The following is a 14,776-nucleotide window of genomic DNA, read 5'->3' on the forward strand; positions in this document are numbered from 1 at the left end:
TTAATTTCTTGAATGCCGAATAAGACTTGTATTGAAGGTTTTAGTGGAGGTTACTTTTGCAAATATCTTTCCAGCTGCAAATTTATTATCTTTTGAAGAAATTGAGTAAAACTGCCAGACTGGCGAGTAAATGTTTGCTGTATTTTGATGATGTCTTTGCATCATCAAAAACCAATTTACCGATCAGTCATTTAGCGTGCAAATCATTTGATTTTGATTGCTTTCTGATCAATTGGACCATCCCTGTTCACAACAAAAGTATTAGACAAGTCTCTGAAACTTTTCCAGTTTGATAGACGCCAGCGGTCTTTGCTTTGAGTGGATTCTGAAAGCTTATTTGATCTTGGCATGATGTAGCCAAACACCTCAATTGTTTAGACCCAACTACACCATAGGTGTTAGAGTTTTATATACGACAAAACCCACCAAGCTACTCTCTAATGATGTACTAATCATGTGCTTTCTCAATTTTTTTATTTTTAATAAATTTGTAAAAATCTCAAGTAAACCTTTTTCACGTTGTCATTATGGCGTGTTGTGTGTAGAATTCTGAGGAAAAAAATGAATTTAATCCATTTTGGAATAAGGCTGTAAAATAACAAAATGTGGAAAAAGTGATGCGCTGTGAATACTTTCCGGATGCACAGTAAGTTGTAAACCAACATGATAAAAGAAAGGACCGATGGCAGCAAACACATATGTAGGTTTGTGCGTCTAGTGGTGTTTTGTCTTGAAATAGTTGTTTTTGCCCTCTTTCTTTGTCAAATTAAACCTTGTGAGAGCTTTAAATAAAATGCTATGCCACGCTGAAACTCAAACCCTGTTAATGAAGAAATTGATTAAAATTAAAAATTCCAGTACCCTTAGCATTTTAGAACTAGCAGTGCTTAGTATTCTTGTTTCTTATGAGAAGACTAAGTTATAACCCATACCAATACAATTATTATATGCACAAAAGAATACTAAGTACAAGTATTTTCTAGGGTTTCTTTAACACATTCAGTAAAACTGCTCTTTCACATTAAATATGTGGATTATTCATAGAGAGGGTGAGGGAGCGCTTTTTAAACATTTGAACAAGTGCCAAAGTTGTGGATATTTAAACCTTGAATATGTGATGAAATAGTTATTGCATTTTCCATGCACTGTGAGGATTGGTGTAATTGCAGACCTGTGTCTTTTAAATCTGAATGTTTTATGAACAGTGCCAAATGAATTATGGTACAGCATTCAAAGCAAATAATGTAAACTTCAATTCAAAATTGACTGTATGGTTTATCAGTGTATGAATTCACCAGCCACATGTGATGACTGCACTTTTAAGATTTATTTTATTTTTTTTTAACCACTCAAGTGAACATGGATCATTACTGCCAGAAGTAGAATTGTCCAGATGCTTAATGTTTACGCCAGATACCAAGTGAAATTCTAATTTTAATAACATGAAAATGATCTGCCATGGTCTATATAATTAAACATTAAAAAGTGCTCAAAACTGTTCATTAAGAGAGCTGTTTGTTAAAGAGATGTGTGTGTAATCTAGAATACCGTCATTTTAATTAATGACAAATGTTTAAATTCACATTTACTACAACAGGATTTTAGAGGGTTGCTAATTTTTTTAGAGGTGGGTATTGTCACAGCCTCTGGAGATTGCAGTTGCAGTTGAATGAACAATATTACAGATCGCAGAGTACCACATGCTGCTGCCTGGAAGTGATTGACATCAGGAGTTTAGTCACGTTATAAAATAAAGTGAAATATGCTTATCAGTTCAGTGTTAACTGTGCATCTCAAAGAGCTGATCAAAATCTCAAAAGAAATAAGGAAAATATTCAGAAATACAAAAACTCTAAACCAGGGGTCTCCAACACGTCGCTTGCGAGGTACCGGTAGCCCGCCAAAGGGTTAATGAATCCTACATAAATTTGAAAACTTGATTAGTCAAATTAGGGGTTGGCGATCTTTCCAAAAAAATCATATCATGATCCATTTAACACAAATCATGATCCTTAATCTGAATTGCAATCTATCTTCTCAATGTGGCATACGCTTAAGAGAATATCCGCACTCAAACTCATCAAGACCTAAGTTACACTTTATTTTAAATGTCAAACAAAGTTGAATTCAATTATTCTCTCGTTCGGTAGCTAAGCGGAATTAAGGAACACACCATGAAGCTGGCAAGTTGTGGAGACCAACATTTTGTAAATGTTCAGGTGAAACAAGCTTATTCAGTTTGTTTGGGTTGAAATAAGCTATGAGAAGAAATGTTCGAAAACACGAGTAGCTCTCGGTTATTTTCATTTTGTAAAAGTAGTTCTTGAATGGGGGGGTTTTAAGGTTGGAGACCACTACTCTAAACAAATGCACAGATAAAAATTTTAATAGGAAGATTCTGTGTGTGTGTGTGTGTGTGTGTGTGTGTATATCTGGGTGTTCATCTAGGGCTTGGTCTGTTATATGCCTTTAGGTATGGGAATTGTAAAAGCAGTGTAAGTGTTTGTGATGAGTCATCTGTTCTAATGAAAAATGCAAAAAAGTTTTTAGTACGTACATTACAATATACATTCCAATAGGTGCTACATTGCAACTCATTTTAGATGGGTAGCAAAGTTAGTTTAATAAATAAATACATTGAATACTGTGTCGGTCTTGAGCAAGCTGCTTCTGGGATAGGCTCTTGACCTTGAAACCTTGAATTAAATGAGTTTCAGAATGTTATTTTTTATATATGTACGAATTCAAGCAATAACTTGACCTAAAATACAATCGTCTGTTGATCTTTATCCTTTATCCTTATCTTAACTTTTGTTTTCTGGAATAATTTTGACTGTCTAAATGGCTGCTGACCAGCACAAATAACTTACATTGTGATGAAGTGCGTTGAGGGACTAGTGCTGGTATGCACACAAATTAAATATAATTTTACAGATAATTTGGCCCATTTTCAATTTGCATATCATTACAACTGATTCACAGTGGACGCCATCATAGTGTATCTATACTAATAAAAGGCAAAGCCCTGACTGACTGACTCACTCACTCACTCATCACTAATTCTCCAACTTTCCATGTAGGTAGAAGGATGAAATTTGGCAGGCTCATTCCTTACAGCTTACTTACAAAAGTTAGGCAGGTTTCATTTCGAAATTCTACGCGTAACGGTCATAACTGGAACCTACTTTCCTATACTGTATACAGCCATAGCGGGCAGCTCCGTCGCCGTCTGAGGTGGAGTTGCGTCTTGCGTCTCGCATCATCATGCCTCCCACGTAATTGAGTGCCTGGCCATATAAGGCCGTCCTTCAGCGGCAATCCAATGGAAACACTGCCGCTAAATATTCAGATGAAGATGAGATGGTCAGGGTGGTGTTTGACACAAACTTAGCAAAACTGCGAGAGAAACTTTTAAGTGCCGGGTCTTAGCTAACATTAAATAAAGCCGTGGACATAGCGAGATCGCACGAGATAGCACAGGCATAGCTCAGAAGCTTCGATGCATGTACTCTGAGCGGCTCACGTGAACTGACTATGAACGGAGTATGCAGAGCACAAGCAAGAACTCTAAAAGTGCGCGGAGACTTGATCACGTGAACGTTTCTGCAAAAAGTGGTGTTTCCTGCACTGCAAAAATACTATAAAAGTCGGGCAGCCGGCGCGCGCGTGCGCACGTAGCTGTGCTGGCCTTTGAGACGCTGGCTGCGCTTCTGCCTTAAGTGAAAGTAAACACTCAATTTTTTCCTCCTTCCCATTTCTAGACCGCGGCAAACTAATATTAAGGCGATTCGCACTTTCTTTTGCACGTATACGATTATGAGGTCGTCAGCTCGGATTATGAAGACACGCACAGGAGTGGAGGACTGACAGTGCCATCACAGCCGATTAATGACAGGGACGTCTCACCAGTCTACACAAGACCCACCGCGACTGTCCCCAAAAGGCGCTCATAACGTCAGCGAACACATCTCTCTATACTATATAAAAGAAAAAGGCAACTTTCCTTTCTTTACACCTTTTTTCCTTTTCTCCCAAACCAAAGCCTTTCTCTCTTAACACTGCATAGGACACAAAACTCATTTTCTTTAATTGCTGGTAATGCCGGTAAGGCACATTTCCAAGAGGTAGAAATGTTTTACTGTTTAGTAACTTATAGACTACATTTTATTTTTTTTCCCCTTGCACTCAGTGACCAAACCATATATCCACACACATATAGGGACATAGGTATTTATACATATATATATATATATATATATATATATATATATATATATATATATATATATATATATATGAACCCTCATTTATCACCGTTCCAGACTCTACCGTGATAAATGAATTTTTGCGAAGTAGGATTCTTTATTTATATCGAATATTTTTGCAGTTAGAGTATAAAAAACCTGTTTACGACCTTCTAAATACGTTTTTTTACATTATTAGAGCCCTCTAGACATGAAATAACACACTTTAGTCACCATTACACTTGTATTACCCAATATATTATACAAAATAAGAGAAAATAAGACATATTAGACGTTACAAATATATTATTACTAGGCTCACCCGCCTTTTAAGGGACACTTTATCCTCAATTGTGTGCGCTCCATGTGTACATCAGGCATGTAAGTGTAGGGAATGAGAACATTAAAGTGCCCATTCATAACATCTCCCCAAAACCTAAGTTTTTTTATCCCCTCGAGTGCCTGTCCAAAGTCGTACAATATCTGCCTGAATCTGTACCGCTAAAGACGGAGTTTCATGCACTAAATAAGCTATAGAAGAGAATAAGCAAGCACCATCTCCCCTGATATTTACTACGCGGTGAGGCATTTGTACTCCATCAACATTAATTATTTCCAGAGACATAATTTTGTCTATTTTTCCAGCGCATCGCGCACAAAAGCAAGGGGATGATGGGAGCAGCAGAACTCTGCTCACATCGCGTCGCTTCGTGCCGCAAGTAGTAAGTCTGTGATAAGCGGAATGCTGCAACACTTTGCACTCACGGGACAGAAGGACAATCCAGAGAGCTTTTATGTAGTAGATTATTGTATTGTACTGTACATTTAATTACACACACACAGTTCTTACACACAACCACTAACCTATGAAGGCACAATCGCAGTAGGAGAGTCTTCAGGTGGTGCAGTACATTCAACAGGGGCATCGTTGTCTTCTTCCGCTGAAGGAGTACTAAGAGTAGGCAGTGGGTATCTGGGTGCACGGCTGAAGAACATCTTGATAGGCAGCTGCTGGCGCTGTCTTTTCATATGCGTGAGGAGGCTTTTGTAGGGTATTGCCATCTTTGATCATATCCATGAGTTTCACCTTCTCTTGGATAGCAAGCTTCTTCCTCTGGCACTTATTTTTTTTGTCAGAAGGCTTAGAAAAAGCAGCACGTTTAGGAAGCCATCGTGGGGCTTAGATAAAAGTTCTCAGAAAGCGCATGTGTAGTGACGTAAGCGTGTATGAGAAAAAAATCGCGATAGAGTGAAGCCGCGAAAGTTGAAGTGTGATATAGCGAGGGATCACTGTATATGTATGTATGTATGTGTGTGTGTATATATACAGTGGTGTGAAAAACTATTTGCCCCCTTCCTGATTTCTTATTCTTTTGAATGTTTGTCACACAAAATGTTTCTGATCATCAAACACATTTAACCATTAGTCAAATATAACACAAGTAAACACAAAATGCAGTTTTTAAATGATGGTTTTTATTATTTAGGAGAAAAAATCAAACCTACATGGCCCTGTGTGAAAAAGTAATTGCCCCTTGTTAAAAATAACCTAACTGTGGTGTATCACACCTGAGTTCAATTTCCGTAGCCACCCCCAGGCCTGATTACTGCCACACCTGTTTCAATCAAGAAATCACTTAAACAGGAGCTGCCTGACACAGAGAAGTTGACCAAAAGTACCTCAAAAGCTAGACATCATGCCAAGATCCAAAGAAATTCAGGAACAAATGAGAACAGAAGTAATTGAGATCTATCAGTCTGGTAAAGGTTATAAAGCCATTTCTAAAGCTTTGGGACTCCAGTGAACCACAGTGAGAGCCATTATCCACAAATGGCAAAAACATGGAACAGTGGTGAACCTTCCCAGGAGTGTCCGGCCAACCAAAATTACCCCAAGAGCGCAGAGACGACTCATCCGAGAGGTCACAAAAGACCCCAGGACAACGTCTAAAGAACTGCAGGCCTCACTTGCCTCAATTAAGGTCAGTGTTCACGACTCCACCATAAGAAAGAGACTGGGCAAAAATGGCCTGCATGGCAGATTTTCAAGACGCAAGCCACTGTTAAGTAAAAAGAACATTAGGGTTCATGTCAGTTTTGCTAAGAAACATCTCAATGATTGCCAAGACTTTTGGGAAAGTACTTTGTGGACTGATGAAACAAAAGTTGAACTCTTTGGAAGGCAAATGTCCCGTTACATCTGGCGTAAAAGAAACACAGCATTTCAGAAAAAGAACATCATACCAACAGTAAAATATGGTGCTGGTAGTGTGATGGTCTGGGGTTGTTTTGCTGCTTCAGGACCTGGAAGGCTTGTTGTGATAGATGGAACCATGAATTCTACTGTCTACCAAAAAATCCTGAAGGAGAAATTCCGGCCATCTGTTCGCCAACTCAAGCTGAAGCGATCTTGGGTGCTGCAACAGGACAGTGACCCAAAACACACCAGCAAATCCACCTCTGAATGGCTGAAGAAAAACAAAATGAAGACTTTGGAGTGGCCTAGTCAAAGTCCTGACCTGAATCCAATTGAGATGCTATGGCATGACCTTAAAAAGGCGGTTCATGCTAGAAAACCCTTAAATAAAGCTGAATTACAACAATTCTGCAAAGATGAGTTGGCCAAATAATAAAAACCATCATTTAAAAACTGCATTTTGTGTTTACTTGTGTTATATTTGACTAATGGTTAAATGTGTTTGATGATCAGAAACATTTTGTGTGACAAACATGCAAAAGAATAAGAAATCAGAAATCAGGAAGGGGGCAAATAGTTTTTCACACCTATGTATATATATATATATATATATATATATATATATATATATATAATATACAATCACCTAAAGGATTATTAGGAACACCTGTTCAATTTCTCATTAATGCAATTATCTAATCAACCAATCACATGGCAGTTGCTTCAATGCATTTAGGGTGTGGTCCTGGTCAAGACAATCTCCTGAACTCCAAACTGAATGTCAGAATGGGAAAGAAAGGTAATTTAAGCAATTTTGAGCGTGGCATGGTTGTTGGTGCCAGACGGGCCGGTCTGATTATTTCACAGTCTGCTCAGTTACTGGGATTTTCACGCACAACCATTTCTAGGGTTTACAAAGAATGGTGTGAAAAGGGAAAAACATCCAGTATGCGGCAGTCCTGTGGGCTTAAAATGCCTTGTTGATGCTAGAGGTCAGAGGAGAATGGGCCGACTGATTCAAGCTGATAGAAGAGCAACTTTGACTGAAATAACCACTCGTTACAATCGAGGTATGCAGCAAAGCATTTGTGAAGCCACAACACGCACAACCTTGAGGCGGATGGGCTACAACAGCAGAAGACCCCACCGGGTACCACTCATCTCCACTACAAATAGGAAATAGAGGCTACAATTTGCACGAGCTCACCAAAATTGGACAGTTGAAGACTGGAAAAATGTCGCCTGGTCTGATGAGTCTTGATTTCTGTTGAGACATTCAAATGGTAGAGTCAGAATTTGGCGTAAACAGAATGAGAACATGGATCCATCCTGCCTTGTTACCACTGTGCAGGCTGGTGGTGGTGGTGGTGTAATGGTGTGGGGGATGTTTTCTTGGCACACTTTAGGCCCCTTAGTGCCAATTGGGCATCGTTTAAATGCCACGGGCTACCTGAGCATTGTGTCTGACCATGTCCATTCCTTCATGACCACCATGTACCTATCCTCTGATGGCTACTTCCAGCAGGATAATGCACCATGTCACAAAGCTCGAATCATTTCAAATTGGTTTCTTGAACATGACAATGAGTTCACTGTACTAAAATGGCCCCACAGTCACCAGATCTCAACCCAATAGAGCATCTTTGGGATGTGGTGGAACGGGAGCCGTGCCCTGGATGTGCATCCCACAAATCTCAATCAACTGCAAGATGCTATCCTATCAATATGGGCCAACATTCCTAAAGAATGCTTTCAGCACCTTGTTGAATCAATGCCACGTAGAATTAAGGCAGTTCTGAAGGCGAAAGGGGGTCAAACACCGTATTAGTATGGTGTTCCTAATAATCCTTTAGGTGAGTTTATATATGTATATATACTGTATATGTGTGTGTGTGTGTATGTATATGTATATATGTATATATATATATATATATGTATATATATATATATATGTATGTATATATATATATATATATATATATATATATATATATATATATATATATATATATATATATATATATATATATATATATGTGTATATATATATAGATATATGTGTATATATATATTATATATATATGTGTATATATATTATAGATATATGTGTATATATATATATATATATATATGTATATGTGTATATGTATATATATTTCTCCCAGTCGACATCGGAGACTAGTAGGCAGTTATAGGAAACAAGTGTTTGAGGTGCCAGTACAAGCTGTTGGAGCCAAAGGTGTATTTACTTTTTCCTAAAACAAAAATGGCATAATTGTTGATTTTTTTAATATTACAAAGTAAAATTTTCATTTGTTTTCTTAAATTATATCACTTTTATCTAATGATACTGTTTAAATGAAGATCTAATGTTGATATGTCCACCTGTGCTACAAAAGTAAAATCATGGTGTGTGCTTAATTTTTAAAATGACTGTGTATTCTACTCATGTCTAAGTGCCACTATTTTTTACAGTATGTTTTCCATGGATTTTATCAGTACATTTTCCATGCATGATATCTGAGCTGGAACTGTGTGGTATTTCATTGCCACCTGTTTTGTAATTGTACAGCATTAAATCATTTAATATTTAACAAAAGGCAAACAGAAAATTCATCATTTCCTTTTTCTGTCTTTAATGACTTTATCTGGCCTCTGACTCTAGGCTGTTCCACTTCCTGAATAACAATAAGGGCAGCAAACTCAGCTCTTAGCTGCAAACAAAGTAGTAAAGTGCTTTTTAACAGTAGTCTTGTTTTTGTCATAAGTATTATTCAGCAGCTCATGTTTGTACTTGTTCATAAGAATCTGGACATCCTTCAGGTTCATATTGCTTCATATTATTTTTTTTCCCAGAGCTGCAGCCATTTTAAGAACTGCCATTATTTATGTCATTGATTATTATCAGCTACATCATCCTCTAGCAATTTCTCTGTACTCTATGGACTGTTAATTTTTCTTCCATAAAATGTTTTAGTAACTAGTGCACCAACTGCATTTCTAATAACTACTCTTCTCTCAGTAAACATAGGTCTAACCTTTCTGAATGTGAATTGTAGGCACTTTGATCACCCTGCCACAAGGTGAGATCAGCAGACAAAAACTGGTATAATAGTGGGTTATAAAAGAATCTTTGTGCTGTAAGTTATTTTAGACAACTGCTCTGCATAGTTTTATATTGCTTGGAACACATTTAACACTGTCCAGATGTTTCAGGTGGTGTTGGTGTATAACTATTATTTGCATATACATCCATTTAGTACTTGTGCAATCTCCCATGCCCCACAAGGAAAACGTCTGAGGACCTCATAGTGTATTAAAAACTATGATCCATTCTTTCTTGACAACATTCCAAGTCTGATGCAATTTATCAGGCTGTCCATGCTTTGTCCATTCTGATGTTACAGAACAAAGAGCCTGTTCTAGCAAAACAGGGCACAGGGCAGAAGCTAACACTGGATGAGGCACCAGTCAGTTGAAGTTTAATAAGTATTGACACTTGAGTATGAAACTTGATTTGTATTTCTGGACTATGTTATAGACATCTTAACTACATAATCATCTTTTACTTAAAGAGTGTGTTTATTTATTTGCAGGAAATGCTGGAAGCTCTCAAAGCTCTGTCTGCATTCTTTGTTGAAAACAGCTTGCGAACGAGAAGGAATTTACGGGGAGACATAGAGAAACGCAGTTTATCCATCAATGAAGAATTTGTTCGAATTTTCAAAGATGTGAAAGAGGTAACCAAAGGCTGAATTACAGTATATGTCATATGTATGTAGAATTGGACTGGGTTGTATGTTTAAAGGGAAAAAAAAATTAAAACCAAGATATAACAAATTTACAACATCTCTATTATAAAAGAAAATCTTGAGACAAGACTATTGCTAAGAGATTTTTTCAAGTCCCATGAGACTAGACTGTTGCCAAGAGATTTTTTTCAAGTCCCGTCTTCCTCTCAACCATTTACGGTTAACGGCCCATGCCTACTGTCCTCTCACCTCTCATTCGTGTCAATGCTTTTGTCAGATACAGTTCCTGCATTTTTACGTTTTCCTCACTTAAAGTTCCCATTAAAAGAAGACTTATGTCCAAATCTTATTGAAGAATTTCAACCCGAAGGGTTATCAACAGAAGAAATGAGTACACGGGCAATCCTAGCACTGAGAAACGTTGAAGTCAAACAGATTAACGTGAAAATTGTTGATCGGTTACACGGCAAGTTGGTTAAATGCGTATCAATAGTCCATGCTGAAACAGTTGGTGGTGATGGTACTTAAGATGAAAACATCAACCTGCAATATCCTGTAGAATATCTACAACCGTTAACACCGTTTGGTCTTCCACCCGCCGAATTACTGTTGAAAGAAGGATGTATTCTAATGTTATTGCGTAATTTATGTTTGAGTGATGGGCAATGCAATAGGGCAAGATTAGTTATATTCAAAATTGGTTAAACAATTCTGACATGTAAAATTTTAACAGGCGACAAGAAAAGTAATGTAGTACAATTTCTGCGGATTACATTAGACACCAAAGGAGATCTTGATATGCCATTCGTGTTAAAACGTTAAACCAAAAGGTTAAAACACAGTTTTCTGTCAGAATAGCTTTTGCTATGACAATTAACAAATCACTGGGACAAACATTTGAAAAAGTCAGTTTATTTATTAGAGACAAAGAAATGTTATTCACTCACTGGCAGTTATACGTTGCGTTGTCATGATGTACCTCCAAACACTGAATCAAAATTCAATGTGATATTGACGAAATTTGATTCCAAAAATTTTTTTTTTAGATAGATAGATAGATAGATACTTTATTAATCCCAAGGGGAAATTCACATAATTTTACTGAAGTTTTACAGTAAAAGTGTAAGTTTTAAAAGTATTTGCATGTTACTTTCAAAGCCAAATGGAACAGAAATGTATAATGCAACGAATACCTCTAACACAACATGAAACGTAATTTTCTTTCAGTTTCTTACATTTTACTATTTTTTGGTATGGTTCATTACTCATGTTAATGTAAATAGGTCTGTTATGCATATGTAACAATTCCCAAGAAAATAACAATCTGAATTGTACATCCGCTTCCCCATACGCTAGCGGCAGAGCCACAAAGTGGCTAGTACGTAGTGCCCATCCTTAGGTTATTGTCCTCTGTGGCCATGTGACTATAACTTTAGGTTCATCTTTAGCCATTTCTATTGCTTACTTTTTCCTGTATTATGCACGTCTTTATTATTTAATTTATTATTTTTTGTACTGAATTTTTTCTAATTCTTTGTAATTATTTTTCTTCTTGTTAAACACTTTGAGTTACAGTACGGTACATGTTTTGAAAATGTGCTATAGAGATAAATTATGTACAGTATTTGCATCATTAAGAGCTGTTAAGCCCACTCAGTGTTAACCTTTAGTTTTGTATCAAAATTAGTTACTGCTGAAAGCCAACATGAAGGCCTCTAGTATGTTCTTACTACATCTTAACTGTTCATTTGCTTTCTTTATGTAGTAATGCAGCATTCATTGCAACTGTGCTCCAGTTGATTTAATTTTTAAAAATGTCATTTTTCTAATTGAGATTTATTTTTTGCTTTTAACTCAAAATTTTCTTAACAGATTCCTTCTCAATGTCTACCAATCAGATGCTTTTCTGTAAGTTAGTAGGTGTACACTATATACTCATATACCATATACAGTAAAACTGTGACACCAAATGTGCACTGATCCCACTACCATCTCGTGCCCATCTTATTTATTTTTTTTTGTTCATGTATTCTCTACTTTTCCAAAATGGTTTTGCTTTCCATTGCATAATTCAAACTTACTGGATGTGGGAACTGGACTCATAGTGATTTGGCTATTTGAACAAGCTGCACTATTCCTTTTTGTCACTGCACTTAAGTGACACAAATATGGGAGCAGTCAGTATTTCAGTACTGCTTTGATTAATCTGTGTGGAAAATTATTCATGTTAATGGTCTAAAGAAAATAAATTGTTTATTCATTTCTGGAAAGATTTAATTTCCTATGTAATATTATATTGGATGCTTTTATTATTCTGTTTAGCTGCATATCTCCTACTGCTGTGTTCTGCCATCATCACATCAGTGCCCCTCACCTTTAAACTAGACCTGTGAGTGGTTTAATTAATACTTCTGTCATCCAGTTAGAGTTAGCTGATCTTTAAAAAAAAAAAATTAGTGAAGTGGGTCATGCCACTTGATCTTAAATGTGATGAAATGTTGCTAAACCACATTTTTAACTCCCTGTGCCTTAACAGAGTGTGAAAGAGAGTTCAGACAAAGGTAATGGAACATTTCTCCCACACACTTAAAGAAGAGCTGTTTTTTTAACCATGTTCATATGTTTCAGGTCCATTTTAACAGCATCTTTAGAAGACTATATTTTTGGTCAGTAAAGACTGTAAAATCATTGTGAGGTACTGAGAGCTACTGTATATGTAATATTTTTAGTTTTCCATCCTTTTCATTCATTTCTAAACTTGCTTAATCTAGCTTTGGGATATGCGGGGACTGGAGCTTTTTTAGGAAACAGCCAGGACAAAGTTAGAAGTAGGCGATTGCAGAGCATTCTCATGTACAGGTACATCTCATTAAATTAGAATTATCATTGAAAAGTTAATTTATTTCAGTAATTCAATTCAAAAAGTGAAACTCATATATTATATAGATTCATTACACACAGAGTGATATATTTCAAACATTTATTTCTTTTCATTTTGCTGATTATGACTTATAGCTACTGAAAACCCAAGATTCAGTATCTCATAAAATTAGAATACTGTATTGTGAAAAAATTCAATATTGTAGGCTTATGTCACACTCCACTCAGCTAATTAACCCATAGCACCTGCAAAGGTGTCCTGAGCCTTTCAATGGTCTCTCAGTCTGGTTCAGTAGGCCACATGAGTAGGGTAAGCCACAAAAGGTCATTGCTAAAGAAGCTGGCTTGTTCACAGAGTGTCATATCCAAGCAAGTTAATGGAAAGTTGAGTGGAAGGAAAAAATGTGGCAGAAAAAGCTGCACAAGCAACAGGGATAACCTCAGCCTTGAGAGGATTGTGAAGCAGAGCCCATTTGAGAATTTGGGGGAAATTCACAAGGAGTGGACTGCAGCTGGAGTCCGTGCTTCAAGAGCCACCACACACAGACGTATCTGGGACTTGGGCTACAACTGACACAGCATTCCTTGTTTCAAGCCACTCCTGAATCAGAGACAATGTCAGAAGCGTCTTACCTGGGCTAAGGAGAAAACGGACTGGACTGTTGCTTAGTGGTCTAAAGTCCTCTTTTCCGTTGAAAGAATATTTTGCATTTCATTTGGAAATCAAGGTCCCAGAGTCTAGAAGAAGAGTGGAGAGGCACAGAATCCAAGTTGCTTGAGGTCCAGTGTGAAGTTTCCACAATCAGTGATAATTTGGGGAGCCTTGTCATCTGCTGGTGTTGGTCTACTGTGTTTTATCAAGTCCAAAGTCAGCACAGCTGTCTCCCAGGAAATTTTGTTATATATATAATATAACATTTTACTCTGCTATAATACATTAAAGACATCTTATTAACTACAGGGTAACTTTTAATTGGATATTTCCCTTTATTTGCCGTAGAATAAAAGCTGGTATTAATTCATCTGTAAATACTGTGTATGTTGATTTTGAGTTTACTAAAACTCTGAATGTTTATAATAATATGTGGTTATTTTTGTTCTTGTCTACAAGACAACTTGAATATACTTTACCAGTAATGGCACACTGCACAATAACGTGCAGCGAATACACTTGACTTGAGCATTTGTAATTTCCATTCTTTTTCCCAGCCACAGGGGATACACAAACCAGTGTGTTTCTTTGTGCCGGTCCCAAGCCCGGATAAATGGGGGGAGGGTTATGTCAGGAAGGGAATCCGGCGTAAAACTTTGCCAAATCAATATGCGGACAACAATACAAATTTCCATACGGATCATTGAGCCCAGGGTTAACAATGACCACCACCAGTACTGTTAGCCAACAGGGTGCTGGCGGAAATTGAGCTACTGTTGGCCGAAGAAGAGGGGGGAGACGTGTCTGGAGGAGAGGAGGAAGGTAAAGAGAGTGGAACTGAGGGTAGGAATTTTGAATGTTGGCACTATGACTGGTAAGGGGAGAGAGTTAGCCGATATGATGGAGAGAAGGAAGGTTGATATATTGTGCGTGCGAGAGACTAAATGGAAGGGGAGTAAGGCCAGGCGGATCGGAGGTGGATTCAAATTGTTCTGTCATGGTGTGGATAGGAGCAGAAATGGAGTAGGGGTTATTCTGAAGGAACAGTATG

General features: G+C 37.3%; 1 protein-coding gene across 2 annotated transcripts in view; it reads left to right on the plus strand.

Annotated features, from left to right (window-relative positions):
* cog6 (component of oligomeric golgi complex 6) overlaps window positions 1-14,776 on the plus strand; it is a 216,735-nt gene that overhangs the window by 38,485 nt on the left and 163,474 nt on the right. Inside the window, exons 1-2 of one of the 2 annotated variants that reach the window (XM_039745833.1) lie at window positions 9,857-9,944; window positions 10,038-10,181. In XM_039745833.1, the coding sequence (XP_039601767.1) occupies window positions 10,041-10,181 (141 nt within the window). In that variant the 5' untranslated portion in view covers window positions 9,857-9,944; window positions 10,038-10,040. Of the gene's footprint in view, window positions 1-9,856; window positions 9,945-10,037; window positions 10,182-14,776 lie in introns of those variants that run through there. The other variant, XM_039745832.1, reaches the window with a different exon arrangement.

The sequence above is a fragment of the Polypterus senegalus genome, chromosome 2, assembly GCF_016835505.1.
Source record: "Polypterus senegalus isolate Bchr_013 chromosome 2, ASM1683550v1, whole genome shotgun sequence".
In the NCBI taxonomy this organism is placed as follows: domain Eukaryota; kingdom Metazoa; phylum Chordata; class Cladistia; order Polypteriformes; family Polypteridae; genus Polypterus; species Polypterus senegalus.